The 15,994-nt window shown below is 39.1% G+C and overlaps 1 protein-coding gene across 5 annotated transcripts in view; it reads left to right on the top strand.

Moving 5' to 3' along the window:
- KANSL1 (KAT8 regulatory NSL complex subunit 1) overlaps positions 1-15,994 on the top strand; it is a 180,010-nt gene that overhangs the window by 121,473 nt on the left and 42,543 nt on the right. For 4 of the 5 annotated variants that reach the window (XM_086687604.1, XM_086687605.1, XM_086687607.1 and 1 more), the window contains 2 exons: positions 6,447-6,588; positions 14,879-14,983. In XM_086687604.1, the coding sequence (XP_086543730.1) occupies positions 6,447-6,588; positions 14,879-14,983 (247 nt within the window). The remainder of the gene's footprint in view (positions 1-6,446; positions 6,589-14,878; positions 14,984-15,994) is intronic. The other variant, XM_086687606.1, reaches the window with a different exon arrangement.

Genomic DNA, 15,994 nt, shown 5'->3' with positions numbered 1-15,994 from the left:
GCTTTTGAACTAGGTAGTGAATCATTGTATATACATTTTTTAAATATGGCTCTCAATAATGTCAAGATTTTCTATTCTTGTGATCCTGACTCTTGCCCTGGATACTGTGAATCTAGGAACTGTATATTCTGTGTGTTCAGTGATCATCTGAATTTTACTTTATTCGTTTTATAAGTCATCTAAAGAACCTGGAGATTCAGAATGTAGGTGTCTTAGATTTTCTTGCATTCTTGGAAATAGCACATAACTCTATGAAATAATTTAGGTGCCAGTTTTTGAACATAGTACTATGTGGCTTGCTGTGGGCAGTCATTTTTACTTATAATTTGGTACTAGAACTTTTTTTTATATAGGTGAAAGAACTGGAAATAGAAATGAAATAGAATCAAAGATGGGATTACAGGTCTTTCTAGCATGTTCATGATTATTTAATGAAAAAAAATTTTAATTCTGGATCAGGGAAAAGTATCACCCACCAGCATTGTTCTGCTGGATTTACACATTTTCCGTCTTTGTCTAGAAAGAAGTGATTTCATTTAAGACTGTACTAAGTCAAGTATGACATGATTCAGTGCCTAGCTTTAGTGTTACTTTCAGATAAGTCAGCTTTTGCTTTAGTTTATTTTTGAGAAAAAGGAGGTATCTACCACTGCTGTTGCTCTCCTGTAGGCATTGAAGATAGGGTTTATCAAATAGAAAGAGTTGTTATATTAGTAACCTCTTTTGTCGAACTCATTGACAGTAAGTTAGCAGCGGGTATGGTAAGGGGCATAGTATTGCAAATTCTTATCTTTTCTCTGTTAGCTGAAATTGCATTCCTTAATTTTTTATTTATTTATTTTTTTTTTTTAAAGCAAAGTTAGTAACCACCTCTGAGTTGATTCAGATCATTACCTCTTCTGGTGCAATGGGAGAGGTTTTTTTCAGTGATACCTTTTGAGGATTCAATGTATAATTCCTAATTTGTAGTAAAAATAGGAGGAGCTTGGTTGCCACATTTAAGAGAGGTTAAGCCTCCTTACATAAAAGTCCCTGTGTTGATCTGTTTCTCCTCTTCTAATGAAACATTTCCATTAAAATCACCATTCAAGATGATTTTTAAAAAATTAAAAACAAAACTCACTTTTTCGTTTTCCGTATTGGCCAACATGTAAGCTGAACCCTAAATTTTCAAGTGCTTTCCCATTGTGTAGTTTCAAAGTGTTTATAAATAAAAGAGCTTTTTTAGAGGAAATGACTTTTTGTTCAAGTAAGTACCATAAATATTCTATACTCTTGGATCCTATTAATCATCCTAAATTCTGGATATGTGGTAATATTCTTCTAACCCACTAAAAAGAACCATTAAAGTATAAATTCACATAGCTAAAAAAGAAATCTATACAGCATGTATAGTTTTATACAAATAAATACTGGTACATAGCTGGCAACATTAAATATATTATTCATGTGGTATTACCAAAGGAAATATTGGCACTGTATCTTCCTGCATTTATGTAACCAAAAATCAATCCAGAGTGTAAAATTTTAATAGATTTTTTTTATACGGCACGTGGCGACAAAGTAAATTTACCATAAAATGCTTATAAAAGCAAGTGGCAAAATATGAGTTAAAATGAATTCCCACTCAGATAGTAGCCTGGTATTTACAGACAGATATTTTTATATAAACTGGAGTAAAGCACACAGCAGAATAATAGATTGGGAGGCATTTTAGGGGGCACCTGGGTGGCTCAATTGGTTGAGCGTCCAACTCTTGATATAGGCTCAGGTTGTGATCTCACAGTTTTTGGATCAAGCCCCATATCAGGCTCTGCTGAGCATGGAGCCTGCTTGGAATATTCATTCTCCCTCTCTCTCCCTCTCTCTCTCCCTCTCTCTCTCCCTCTCTCCCTCTCCCTCTCTCCCTCTCCCTCTCTCTCTCTCCCTCTCTCTCTCTCTCTCTCCCTCCCCCCCCACTCCCTCTCCCTGCTTAAATAAATAAACATTAAATTAAAAAAATTCCAGTGTCCTGCACAGATAACACAGTTAAAACAATTATTTCACTAATTGTTAGCACAGAATAAGCAACAAGAAAGAATTGAAAGACTCCTCTGTTTTGGAATCCATATCTTTTTATTCATCATTTGTAAGGACTACAGTAAAAACCAGTTCATTGAATAATCATCACTCTGCAACCTTAGTTATGTGCTCTTCTTTGAAGTTTGTATGACTGATACTAAATCGATGCCTCTTGTTTTTAATCTGTAAGTTATCAGAGTAATAAATTTACATTTCGAATATTGGGAAATCCACCTCTACCCCTGGTAAACTGAGATTCTGTGGCATGTTGTGTCTGAAACGGGGGGAAAAAAAAGATGTGAAGATCTTACTCTTGCAATAATGTTTTATGTTCTCCTCTATCACTGGAGTGTGGTAACGTCTTCATAGCTACCTCTGACTCGTTAACTGTGTACCTCTCTCACCTTTGCTAACAGTTTAGCTTTTGCCCATATTGCTGGTATTTTATTTTATTTTATTTTATTTTATTTTATTTTATTTTCTCTTCTCTTCTCTTCTCTTCTCTTCTCTTCTTTCTCTTCTCTTCTCATTTTTAAAGTTTATTTATTTTTGAGAGGGAGACAGAGCATGAGTGGGGAAGGGGCAGATAGAGGGAGACACAGAATCAGAAGCAGGCTCCAGGCTCTGAGCTGTCAGCAAAGAGCCTGACGCGGGGCTTGAACTCACAGACCGCGAGATCATGACCTGAGCCGAAGTCGGAAGCTTAACCAGTTGAGCCACCCAGGCTCCCCTATTGCTGATATTTTAAACACAAGATACTTTTTGGACATTTGGGGTAAGGTTTTCCATTTTTCATTAATTATGTTATAATACTGTGACAACTTCCTATTGAAAATCCCTTCCAGTTCTAAACTGTCATATGACAAGTGTATTTGTAGAATGAAACCTGTTCATAATTTGGGAATTTCAGTATTCCCTTAATGCTGCCTATCTTTAATTTATTAGCCAATTTCCAAAAAATCTTACTAGGAGACTCAGTTTATTATTGATATTTAGGAAAATACTTATATAGCAGGCTTGTTAGTTTTGACCTTAGGAAAATTTAGAAGGGCTATTCCTTAATATCAAAGAAAAATAGTACTTACTCATCAAAGTTCTTATGAACTGAAATGTTTTAAGTAATTTTCTTTTCCTTTTATATTCTCAGGCTTTCAAACAGATTTAAAAGTGTTTGGGTTTATTATCTCTCCTCCCCGCCCCGCCTTGACATCAGACAAGAAAGAAAAAAAAAAAAAAAAGAAATCTTTTGGTTAAGATGTATCTAAATTCAGAGATAACAAATAGGTTTCATCTTTTCTGCCAATTTAGAGTGCTTGGTGTCCTGAAACACTGTCATGAGAAGCGTTATGAGCTAAGTTCAGGAACATTGGGAGAGACTGCCAGGATTCTTTGTCCACCAAGAGTGACTAAGGAGGAAGTGCTGTAAATTTGCCAAGAAGTCATTCTTTCTTTTGCTTTAACTTTCAACATTAGGGTTTTGTTTTGGCTAGCCACTGTCAGTTAAAATAAATTTGTGAATAAACTGGCATTAAATGGGTGTTGTGTTAGTTTTTTTAATCACTTTTTGTCTTTGAATTGCTGTCTTTTACAATATTTGACTCCCCTTACACTTTGTTTTCTTGAAAGCTTAAGATTTGAAAAGAAGCCACAAGAACTGTACGGTTCCTTACACATAAAAGTGATGGAAGAAATGAGGTTTGAGGGGAGTTTATTTAGGAAAAGAAGTGTATGACTTACATTAGGAGTAGTAGCTGAGGAGGTTTTTGGAGTAGCCCATTGGTGATATGGTACATGGGCATTTGGTGCTGTGGTAGCTTCAGGAATGAATGATTTGTAAAACCAAGAGATTTTGCCAGATAGGAAGGGGGTGAATCTTGTAGAGGAGTGAGAGTTCGAAAGTGGCTCTGCAGGTTAACTAGCCTTGCCTCTTAGAAAAGGGAGGACATTTTTATAGTTCAGGAATGATCCTCAAGTGGTTATACTTTACCTCTTGAGGTTCTTTCCTGAACTTGAGCTAGAACTAGACCTGCAGCCAACATTAATCCAGATAATTATACTTTTTAAAAAAGTATCTTTACATCATATACTGATTCCGTCAATATTAGGTACTATAAAATACCTTCTTTCTGAAAGAGAAATAATTGGATAATACTTTATGACAGTGATTGGCCTGAGTGGCTTATTTTGGACCATATAAAATAAAAGTTAGTAAAATACCATTGCTGTCCTTGGTCTTAATTATAATGGTGTAATTAAGAACTCATTTCTGGGACACCTAGGTGGCTCAGTTGGTTCAGTTGGTTAAGCATCTGACTTCGGCTCAGGTCATGATCTCGTGGTTTGTGAGTTCGAGCCCCGCATCAGACTGTCTGCTGTCAACACAGAGCCTGCTTCAGATCCTCTGTCCCTTTCTTCCTCTGTCCCTCCCCTGTGTGCTCGCTCTCTCTCTCAGAAAGAAAGAGACATTAAAAAATAGGGGCGCCTGGGTGGCGCAGTCGGTTAAGCGTCCGACTTCAGCCAGGTCACGATCTCGCGCTCCGTGAGTTCGAGCCCCGCGTCGGGCTCTGGGCTGATGGCTCAGAGCCTGGAGCCTGTTTCCGATTCTGTGTCTCCCTCTCTCTCTGCCCCTCCCCCGTTCATGCTCTGTCTCTCTCTGTCCCAAAAATAAATAAAAAAAAAAACGTTGAAAAAAAAAAATAATAATAATAAATAAAAGAATTAACTCATTTCTAACCCTACCACGGTTAGATGTATTCTCTTTTATTATTGACATTATGCTGTTTTTTTACCCCATTAGTAGACTTTGTGAAAGTTCACTTAATAGCCACTTAAAATTTTTAGTAATGAGTATGTATATCCTGACTGGAGGTGGGGCTGTGGTCAGTGACTGCTGCTTTGTTGAAAAAGAATTTTGTGGAGGATTATTACATATTTTGATTACAGAATATACCAGGTGCCATATACCTGCTTTAATATTTAAGGAATGTTAAAATGTTGTCATTTCTATCAGACTTTTTGTTTTTATTTTTATTGTGTTTTTTAAGTTTTTTATTTCTTAAAGTAATCTCTACATCCAATATGGGGCTTGAACTCATGACACCAAGATCAAGAATGGCATGCTCTTCCAAGTGAGCCAGCCAGGTGTCCCAGACTTTTGTTTTTATTTTATTATTATTTTAAATGTTTATTTATTTGGAGGACGAGAGAGAGAGAGAGAGAGAGAGAGAGAGAAAGAGAGAGAATCCCAAGCAGGTTCCATGCCCAGCACAGAGGCCATTGTGGGGCTCAGTCTCACCACCGTGAGATAATGACCTGAGCAGAAATCAAGAGTTGGACACTTAACCAACTGAGCCACCCAGGTACGGGTACCCCTTTTTTATTTTTTAATTTTTTTAAATGTTTATTGGGGGGGGGGGGGGCGGTGCAGAGAGACACAGAATCCAAAGCAGGCTCCAGGCTCTATGCTACCAGCACAGAGCCCAATGTGGGGCTCGAACCCACAAACCGTGAGATCATGACCTGAACCGAAGTCAGGCACTTAACTGACTGAGGCACCCGTGTTTTTAAAGAAGAATCAATTATTACATTATAGGTCAAGCTAAAATCTGACTTCTCCATTCCCCTTCTCAGGACCTTAATCCTCAATTGTTGAGTGTCAGTTCTATGCATGTTTTTATACTTACTGTTTATGTATTGGCAACTGTTCTTATTTTATGTTTATTCTTTTTTAGTTTTCTTACAGTTTTTCCATTCCATATTGTTGAGATTTAGTCATGTTGATAGATACAATAATTAATAAAAATAAACAGTATTTCATTAAATTCTTTTACTATTCTAAAGATCTTTTGTGTATGGCATTAGCATTTGTTGGTGTTGTGAATAGTGCTTTTTAAAAAAAATGAGTATTTTCTACATGTCGGCACATAGCAGCCCTTCAAGTTTTTGTATCATGATCTGAACAGTTTTAATTGTTACATTCTAAGAATTCTTAGCTTTAATAATATGCGGTGTCTTTTGGATTTGCTGTGTAGATAATCTTTATTGTTTATATGTCTTATGTTAAAGTAGAAAATACTTCGCTGTCTCCTGAGAAATCTCCTGAGAATATTTCTCTCTCTTCTCTGAAATTTATGCAGGATCAGGATACTAGAAGACAGTTGGAACTAGTTAATTTGGGAAATATCTATATGTGAAGTGCCCTCCACGTGTGTCCTCTGACACACACACACACACACACACACACACACACACACACACGAGTCTTGGTTTTTCTTGGTACTAGAGTCAGTTGGTATACGGGCATTTAGATGTTAAAACCCTCCCTGTCCCATTTGCTGTAAATCTTACTGCTACTTTTGGATTTCACTCAGTTTCTTTCCTTTTAGGAGGCGCAGGTCAGAGTGGAGATGGGCTGCAGACCGAGCAGCTATTGTCAGCCGCTGGAACTGGCTTCAGGCTCATGTTTCTGACTTGGAATATCGAATTCGGCAGCAAACAGATATTTATAAGCAGATACGTGCTAATAAGGTAAGAGATAAATGTCTGGTCTTTTTCAGACCAGTTAAAAACTACCATTATCCCTTTTTTCCCATCCCTCAATAACTCTTAGCTGTGTCAAAGAGCATGGTTTAATGTGATCTGCTGTAGTGGTTTAATTTGTTTAAGGGCCTGATGTTGTTTAGTATAGCGCAGACAACACTGTTAGTTAATGTTAAATTGAACATGTGTTTAGAACAAAACAGTTCCTATATTTGGGCTAATAGGAAACATAAGAAAAAGACACTATATAATGTAAGCCATTGATGTAACTCATATTTGTTATATTTATGGAAAAGCGATGATGACCTAGGATTTCATCTTGGTTTTTTACTTTGATGCACTTCTGTTTTACCACTAAGCTTCCCTTGCTTTCTTGAGGAAAAATAGGGTTTTTTGTGAAAGATTGTTCCAGGGAAATTAGACATTGGTGTTTGAGATTTTGGTTTTTTGTGTCCTCCTATCTGCAGAGTCCTGATTCTTACCATAGAACTTTTCTCTTTGATAGTGACAGTGTGGTAGTTTTTCTTCTTAAAAATCAACTTAGAAAAAAGTCCCTTACTCAGTTTGGGTTTGACTGAGGGATAAATGTGCATGGAAAAGCCATCCGTTTAGCACACAGGTGAGTGCCTACTGTGTACGAGGCACTGATCTCATTACAGGGGGTCACAGGGATAAATAAAAATCCTCCTTTCATGGATTTTACATTCTTACAAGATTTTGGTTTTTCTGTGTCCTCCTATCTGCAGAGTCCTGATTCTTCTCATAGAACTTTTATCTTGGATAGTGACACTGGTAGTTTTGTGGTAGTTGAGCCAGTCTCCATGACTGGACTCTGGTCTAAATGTAGAGTTGACTGTTCCTAAAATAAGTGTCGCAACACTTTTTTTCCCACCTTGGTGCTGGTCAAAACCTCCAGAGAACTGCTGTACTGTGGACTGTATGCATTAAATTAACTAGTAGGCCAAAAGTTAAAGAGTAACCAGCTGACAAGGTACAGTGATGAGTTTGAAGTAAAAGTCTGCGGCCTCCCACACACGTCATCTAAGTTTGTATTCCAGAAATCCCCCTGGAGTGCTCTTCTTGTTGCTTTTTGGGGGGAAACATTTTAAGGACTACATTCTGTTACCTTATTTTGGTGGCGGTTTTAATTACGCCTGTTATTAAAATTATAGGAGCACCTGGGTGGCTCAGTCGGTTGAGCGTCTGACTTCAGCTCAGGTCATGATCTCACGGTCTGTGGGTTCGAGCCCCACGTTGGGCTCTGTGCTGACAACTCGGAGCCTGGAGCCTGCTTCAGATTCTGTCTCCCTCTCTCTCTGCCCCTCCCCCACTCATGCGAGAGCGCGCGCGCGTGCACGCGCGCGCGCTCTCTCTCTCTCTCTCTCTCTGTCAAAAATAAATAAACATTAAAAAAATTTTTTTTTAATTATATTACAAAGCATACCATAATAAATATTTTTAGCTAAATCACATCATGGGTACTTTTATGTTCAGTTTTAGGAAACTTTCAAAAGTGTTAGGTATTTCTAAATATCTGGAAAGTATTCTGGGGTTTTGTACATATATTGACTATCCAAAAGTTTCATTATTCAGAATATAATGTATTAAAGAAATGCCAGGCTTGGACTTGATAATCTTTGGTTCTCGTGCTCTCTGCTACCATATAGCTATATGAGGTTGGGAAGAAAAGCCACTGAACCTTTCTGATCCTCAGTTTTCATGGTCTGTAAAATAAGGCATTCATGATTATATTTTCTTGCTCTGCAGTCTGAATACACAATGCTACAAAATTGTGACAGGAAGAGTAAAAGTTGAATGATGATCCTAATAAATAATATGTCCTAATAAGTAATATTTCAAGAAAATTGACATCTTTATTAAATATCTTTATTTATACAATGTCTGTTTAAAACAAATGTATTAGTTTCTTGGGACTGCTGTAGAAAAGCACAAATCGAGCAGTAAACTTAAAACAACACAAATGTATTTTCTCACAGTTTTGCAGGCTAGAATTCTGAGATCAAGGCGTCAGGAAGGCCATGCTCCCTCTGAAGAGTCTAAGGAAGGAGCCTTCCTTGCCTCTTCCTAAGCTTCTGGTGATTGCTGGCGTTTCTTGGTGTTCCTGCATTCATAGCTGCGTCATTCCACTTTCCTCCTCTGTCCTCACGTGGCTGTCTTCTCTCTGTGTGTCTGTGTCCACACTTCCCTTTTAAAAGAACACCAGTTGGGGCGCCTGGGTGGCGCAGTCGGTTAAGCGTCCGACTTCAGCCAGGTCACGATCTCGCGGTCCGTGAGTTCGAGCCCCGCGTCGGGCTCTGGGCTGATGGCTCAGAGCCTGGAGCCTGTTTCCGATTCTGTGTCTCCCTCTCTCTCTGCCCCTCTCCCGTTCATGCTCTGTCTCTCTCTGTCCCAAAAATAAATAAACGTTGAAAAAAAAAATTAAAAAAAAAAAAAAAAAAAAGAACACCAGTCATACTGGGATTTAGGGCCCACACTAAAGGGTTCATTTTAACCCAATTATATCTACAAAGACCCTATTTCCAAATAAGGACACATTTTTAGGTTCTGGGTTATATAAATTTTGGGGGGCTACTGTTCAAGCCTGTATGACATATAAGCAATGAAATTTACCCCGAAGATAAAGTAACAGGCATTTAGTCTTCATATCACTATAATAATAGAAGTTGTTGGGCATTTACTATGTGCCAGGCACTGTGCTAAGCATTTTACTGTTACTTACAAATTTAAAGGTATACCAGTGGAGGGTCAGAGAGGTTAGCAGTTTGTTCATAGTCAAGTGAACATGTAATCACAGAGCTGAGATGTGAGCATCTGTTGCTCAAGTTGGCAGTTGCTTCAAGTGCTCGGCTACTTTTTGAGTTATTAAAATGGGAGGTTTTTAACTGCCTGTGTTTTAGTAAAGTGGATTGATGTTTTCATTTCCCATCCTGCTCCAAGATTTGCCAGGATTGCCTGGGTAGTACAGACCTTTTCATGAGATGAATCCAGGTTTGGTGGTCAATTGTAGGTTGTCTTAGGTTGGGGAATTAGGGGATGAGGCTTTTTCTTTCTAAAGATTTTCTTTGTAGCATGTTAACGTTAATTTTCTTAAAGTAACATATTCCAAAAAAGAAAGCATTTGAAAACTACCACTAGTTGACTACCAATTTCTCTTCTGTTAGAAGTTAAGTGTTAACTTCCAGATTGAGAGAGTCTTGAGAGTTTCTTTGGTAGTCATGATTTCCTTTTGCTTTTTGGAGAAAAGATAGTGTTTAGGAGTTCCTCTGTACTCTGCTACTTACTCCCACCGTCCCCGCCCTTAATTTGAGAGGTGGCCGGGGAGGGACAGAGGGAGAGACCAAGAGAATCTGAAGCAGGCTCCAGGCTCAGGTCAGAGCCTGGTGCAGGACTCTATCCCATGACCCTGGGATCCTGACCTGAGCCAAATTCAAGAGTCGGATGCCCAGCCAACTGAGCCACCCAGGCTCCCCAACTATTGTATTTTAATTTTCATATTCAGTGAGCTTGTTTTGTTTTGTTTTGTTATTTTAAAACTCCCATGCCTTAAAGTGAGAAAGGAAAACAATGTATGTACCTGGAGTGTGTACTGTATACGGGTATCTTCATGTATGTTAAATGCACAAAGCAAATCTTACAGCTTACAAGCTTGTAAGAGGCAGAGCTAAATTTGAACCTGGAGCAGTTTTTCTGAGTCCAGAGCATTTTCTGTCTAATTTCATTGAAATTTCATACCTGCTACATAAAACTGAGGGGGAAAAGCACAGGGACCAGATGGGTTCTGTTGCTGAAGGAGACTTTCTTTCTCGTAGCACAGTCTTCAACATCTGTGTCTAATACAAAACATGTCATTTTTCTTTTATCTCTTCCTTGACTGATCTGTGAAATTACATAGCAGCTGCTAACTAAAAATGGACATATTATTGGGAATGAGAGGTGGAAGAGCATTGAAGCTTCTGGATAGAAAAGGAGCTGAATGGAATAGCAGAAGCCTAGAAATACACCATTGTCTTCAAAAGTGATGTTAAGCAGTTTATCTTCCCATCTCAGTGGGGTTATAAGGCATTGTGGACAGCTGGGTCTTGCCTGGGTGGTAGCCCAGGATGGTTCTTGTGGAGCTGATGTATTAGTGAGGTCACTGCTTTATCTTAAGATGGGTAAGGGACATTGACCTACTCAGAATGAAAAAGGGAGCAAGTAGGTGAAATTACATCTTAATTCTGTATTATAAGTTAAGAGGTGATGTTTTTTAATCTTGTACTTTGACTCCTTCTGTTATACAAAATTGGTGAAAGAGAAGCAATTAACCCAAGTCTACAACTTTAAGTTTTTTTCTGTTCTTCCCTTTTTGCTTGCTTTCTTTTGCCCTGTTTTGTCATCAGGCTTAGCATAATTCCTTCTACCATTCCTTCCTTTTTAAATTCTGGTACATATTAATTTTTTCTTCCTTTTTTTGACATACATGACAGCTTTGCATTTCCACAGAGAAATAACTTATAAGGCTACGTTAAGACTGCGTGCAACTCTAACCCATCCCAATTCCTTTCATCCTTATATAGGAGTTTGCTAGGCCTGGGCAGCTTGGGCATGACCCTGGTTCTGACTCGGGGAGCAGTGAAGAAGGATGGGGAGACTCTCCTGGTCTTTTTACCTTGGCCTCTGCCAGTTTGCTCTGTCTATTGTAGAGTGCAGTAATAGCACTGAGGTGCCCACTCCCATTTAATCCTTACACTGTCCCTTTATTTTTAGCATTTAACATCTTCTAATGTACTGCATAAAATTTACTTACTTGTTTGTTCATTGTCTGTCTTCCCCAGTATTAGAATGTAAGCATTTTATGGGATGGGTTCAGGTGGTGTGGGGGTGGAAGGATAGGTCTCTCCTTCTTTCCTGTATCCCCAGCAACTAACAAATGTAGATAAATGGGTAATTGATGGCTTGATTTGAATGAATAAAAAAACAACAGTAGTTTAACCCAGCCATTAGCCTTAGTTTTGCCATGGATTGGCCTGTTGACATGATCTTCAACCTGCATCCTCTCTGGGTCTGTAAAATGATGGGGAATAAATGGGCCCTACGAGGTCTCATAAAGTCTCAGGAGAGTATCCTTGTTGTCTCTCAGAGAGGTGTTTATTTTAAGAAATTAGGGTTTAAGGAAAAAGTTTTCTCTTTGGAAAATATTGGCTGTTATTCCTGACTTACCTTCTCACCTAAAAAAATTGAGGGAGTAACTTTATACCTGGTAATTGGATTATTTAGGCTTCTGGCTATAATTAATATAAACTTAATATTTTCCTATTCAAAGAAAAAACCTTTTAACCTAAAACTCAAAAAATAATTGTTACATATTTCCATTCTTGGTGTATGACTCTGCTAGGGAATATGGGATTCAGATATATATGTATTTTGTCTAAGTCTTTAAGAGCTTAACATTAGTTAATAAGCAACAAATTGGGGCGCCTGGGTGGCTCAGTCACTTGAGCGTCTGACTCTTGATTTCCACTTAGGTCGTGATCTCACTATATGTGAGATCAAGCCCCACATAGGGTTTCTGCGCTGACATAGCGAAGCCTACCTGGGATTATCCCTCTTCCCTTCCGCCACTCACACTCTCTCTCACTCTCTCAAAATAAACTGAAACAATAACAACAACAAATTGAGGCAACAATAAATAAAATGAATGTTTTGACCTAAGGTTCTGCTCTGGAAATGAGATTCAGATACACAGAACGTAAGACAATCACAATACTTTAGGACCTCTGGTAATGTGGATAGAGCAAGTAGGGCTCAGTTAACCAGGGACATTTTCTTGGAGATGGGATTTGGATCTGACAAGGTCTTTGAAAGGATGAATGACAGGGGTACTTGGGTGGCAAGGTTGGTTAAGTATCCAACATCAGCTCAGTCATGATCTCACGGCTTGTGAGCTTGAGCCCCTCGTTGGGCTCTCTGCTGACAGCTCAGAGCCTGGAGCCTACTTTGGATTCTGTTCTCCCCCTCTCTCTGCTCCTCCCCCATTCACTCTCTGTCTCTCTCAAAAATAAACAAAAAAAAGGATGAATGACATTTTGGATAGATAAATATTTTTTAAAGGCAAGAACCAGTATGAACAAAGGACATAAGAACAGGTAGTATTGTAATCTTTAATTGCATTTGTTTACTTGTAACTATATTGTAATAACCCCCACCTCTCAGTGATAACAACTTCGTATACATTCAGACATTTTCTGGGGGATAGAGATTGGCATAATTGTAACCAGGGCTTTTAAGCAGGGAAGATATTGAATGCAGTATTTTGAGAATGGAAGTGTGCAAGATAGCTTTCTCTTGCAAATAGTTTATGAAATCTGTTTTATGCTTGTGATTGAGACAAAGTACTTTGCGGCAGAAATTCTTATAGCTAGAATAACTTCATTTTGAAGTCTAGGGCACATGTTTCTTGTTTATTATTAGTTAATGACCTTTCTCCCCTTTTCTGTGGAGTTTCCACTTCACTTTCTACATGGGCGGGTCATAGTCTTATTCCAGGATAGGTAAATGCTGTTTCTCTTCCCTTTGGGCGGGGCCAGGAGGGTGTTGTAACACTTATTTTTCATATTTATTTTTTAAATTGTGGGGTGTGTTTTTTGATGTGTGTGTGTGTGTGTGTGTGTGTGTGTGTGTTTGGACTGAGGTAGAATTCCATTGTCCTTTCTTATTTATTTTTGAGAGAGCAAGAGACAGAGCATGAGCTGGGGAGGGGCAGAGAGAGAGAGAGAGACACACACACACACACACACACACAGAATCCAAAGCAGGCTCCAGGCTCTGAGCTGTCGGCACAGAACCCGACTCAGGGCTCGAACCCACAGACTGTGAGATCATGACCTGAACCAAAGTTGGACGCTTAACTGACTGAGCCACTCAGGTGCCCCCATTGTCCTTTCTTAATGTCAGCCCTCCCCCTACCCCATTTCATCTCTTTGCATCCCCTATTTCATAGAGATTTTTGAGTTAGACAGGAAAGGGATCCATCTCTTGGATGGATCATGTGGTTCACTGGCCTATAAGAGCTTGTGTCATAATGGCTAGGGAGCTCAAATCAATAGTCAAAATCTCTAGGCCCTAAAATCTATATTTTAGAATGTTTACTGGGGGACCCTGATGCTGAGTCAAGACTGATCAACTCTAGTGTGTTTCAATTTAGAACTTGCTTTAGGATTTACCAGTGGAGTTTTTTAAAACTGTAGAATACCCATCCCTAACCCCAGGGACTCTGAGTAGATTTGATGTTGAAACTGGGCAAGTATTAGCTTGATGAGTTTCCCCAGGTGATTCTAATACAAAATTACCTTTAAGAGATACTTATCAGTCCGCCCTCCTTATTTTCTGGATCAGAGAAGGAGAACCAAAGACTTAAAGCCCTCGTTACTTTCATCTCAGTCTTTCTGTTACACAGTATCAGAACTTGATTTTGGTTACCTCTATTGGAGTTCATGGGGAGATTCATGTGTGTGGCTTTTTGTTTGTTTTTCACAGCAAGCTCATTTCTGCCTTTACCAAGCTGGGCCCTTGCTGACTATGGATAGGATTTGTGGAGTCGTTTTAAATTTCTTTTTACATTTTTTATTTCCTGGGATGAACATAAGATCTGATTTTGAAATTGTGGAGCAGGAACCCAATCTGGGGTGATTTTTATGCATATGAGAAACAGGTGCCTTTGGAACAGTTTTTTGTTTTTTAAGTTCTTGGTTTGTAATATAGGGACTGGACCGTTCACCTTTGTAGTAGTTTTGGCTGCTCAAATAGTTGGCTTACTTATCACTTATATTTGTAGCACTTACAGTAATGCTTAAGCCACATCTGTGATCAGGTTAGCTAGAAAATTACATTGCTGCTGTTCTTATAGTCTAGTCTAGTTAATAATACAGTGTAAAAGTACCATACTTTGATAAAGATTCCAGATCTGAAAGATGTGAATAAAAAGATGCCAAAGGTAACAAGCTGTGTAGGTCACAGCATTCAGGTGGAGAAAAGGGGAAGTTTGGGTCTGACTTAGGCCTTACTCATTGCTACTTACTGCTAGGCTTTTTGTTGAAATAACTCTTGGGAAAGTAAAGCTGCTGGTGTAGTGTATTTTGTTTCAGAACCCTAGGAGAAGAAGGGAAGAGGCCTCTGCTAAACCAGTCCCCTGTCCCTAACCCTTGTCATAGTAACTCCTTCATTAAATCTGTGACTTATAATACCACTCACTTATGCTGCTTTTCTCTCTGTCCTGCAGGGGTTGATAGTTCTTGGGGAGGCACCTCCCCCGGAGCATACACCAACAGACTTATTTCTTCCACTTAGTTCTGAGGTGAAGACGGATCATGGGAATGATAAATTGGTAAGTGTAAAAGACAGAAAAGGGGAGGTGAGTGAGAATTCAGGGGGTAGCATCAGTACACAGTTCATTCTGTATGGCAGGTATCCTGGCATTGGCTGAAGGAAGAGGACTGTGTCCCCTTTTATCACTTTTGACATTTCAAGGTCTGAATTCCTGAGTAGAGCAGCACAGGTCCCCTCCTGCAGCTCTGTAGTTGACCTTGAATTTAAAAGCAGTTCCGGGGCGCCTGGGTGGCGCAGTCGGTTAAGCGTCCGACTTCAGCCAGGTCACGATCTCGCGGTCCGTGAGTTTGAGCCCCGCGTCAGGCTCTGGGCTGATGGCTCGGAGCCTGCAGCCTGCTTCCGATTCTGTGTCTCCCTCTCTCTCTGCCCCTCCCCCGTTCATGCTCTGTCTATCTCTGTCCCAAAAATAAAAAAAAAAAAACGTTGAAAAAAAAAAATTAAAAAAAAAAAAAAAAAAAAACAGTTCCTAACTCAAGACATTACAGCTAGAGCAAGTAAGGCATCATGGAGTATTACTGAGAGTCGGGAGAGCACGTGGCTCTGCTACCTTTGAAGAGTAAAGACAACCTTTCTGAGAAGGCCACCATAAGATGAAAAGGTGGGACTAGAGGTTTAACTCAAAAGGATGTTGAAAGTGCTCTGAGTTACCCTCTTTAGTTCTGTAATGAGGATGAAGCTGTCGTTTTCTGTAATCTTCTGTATCCTTAGAGCCTAGCTCAGGTCTCCCTCTTCCATGATTTCTTCCTTTATTTCTATTTCTCTCAACATCCAAATTAATTTCTTTAATTTCTGAATCCCCAAGAGCACTTTTTTATTTGTTTCTTTCACTTTTCCCTCCCCTCTTGCCCCAGAAGCTCTTTGGCTTTTATGAATATTAGTATTTCTTGATTTAAGTCATTTGTTAGAAATTCCGAAGTCCCGTGACAGCAGTGTGTTTGGTAGGCTAGAGTGTTGGCTTTTGAAATCGTGCGTTAAACCAGCTAGTCTCTTTGCGTCTGCACATCAACAA

The sequence above is a fragment of the Puma concolor genome, chromosome E1 (assembly GCF_028749965.1).
Source record: "Puma concolor isolate L17-30 chromosome E1, mPumCon1.1.hap2, whole genome shotgun sequence".
Classification (NCBI taxonomy): domain Eukaryota; kingdom Metazoa; phylum Chordata; class Mammalia; order Carnivora; family Felidae; genus Puma; species Puma concolor.
Note: the sequence above shows the minus strand (reverse complement) of the source record. Positions and strands in the feature narration are given on the sequence as shown.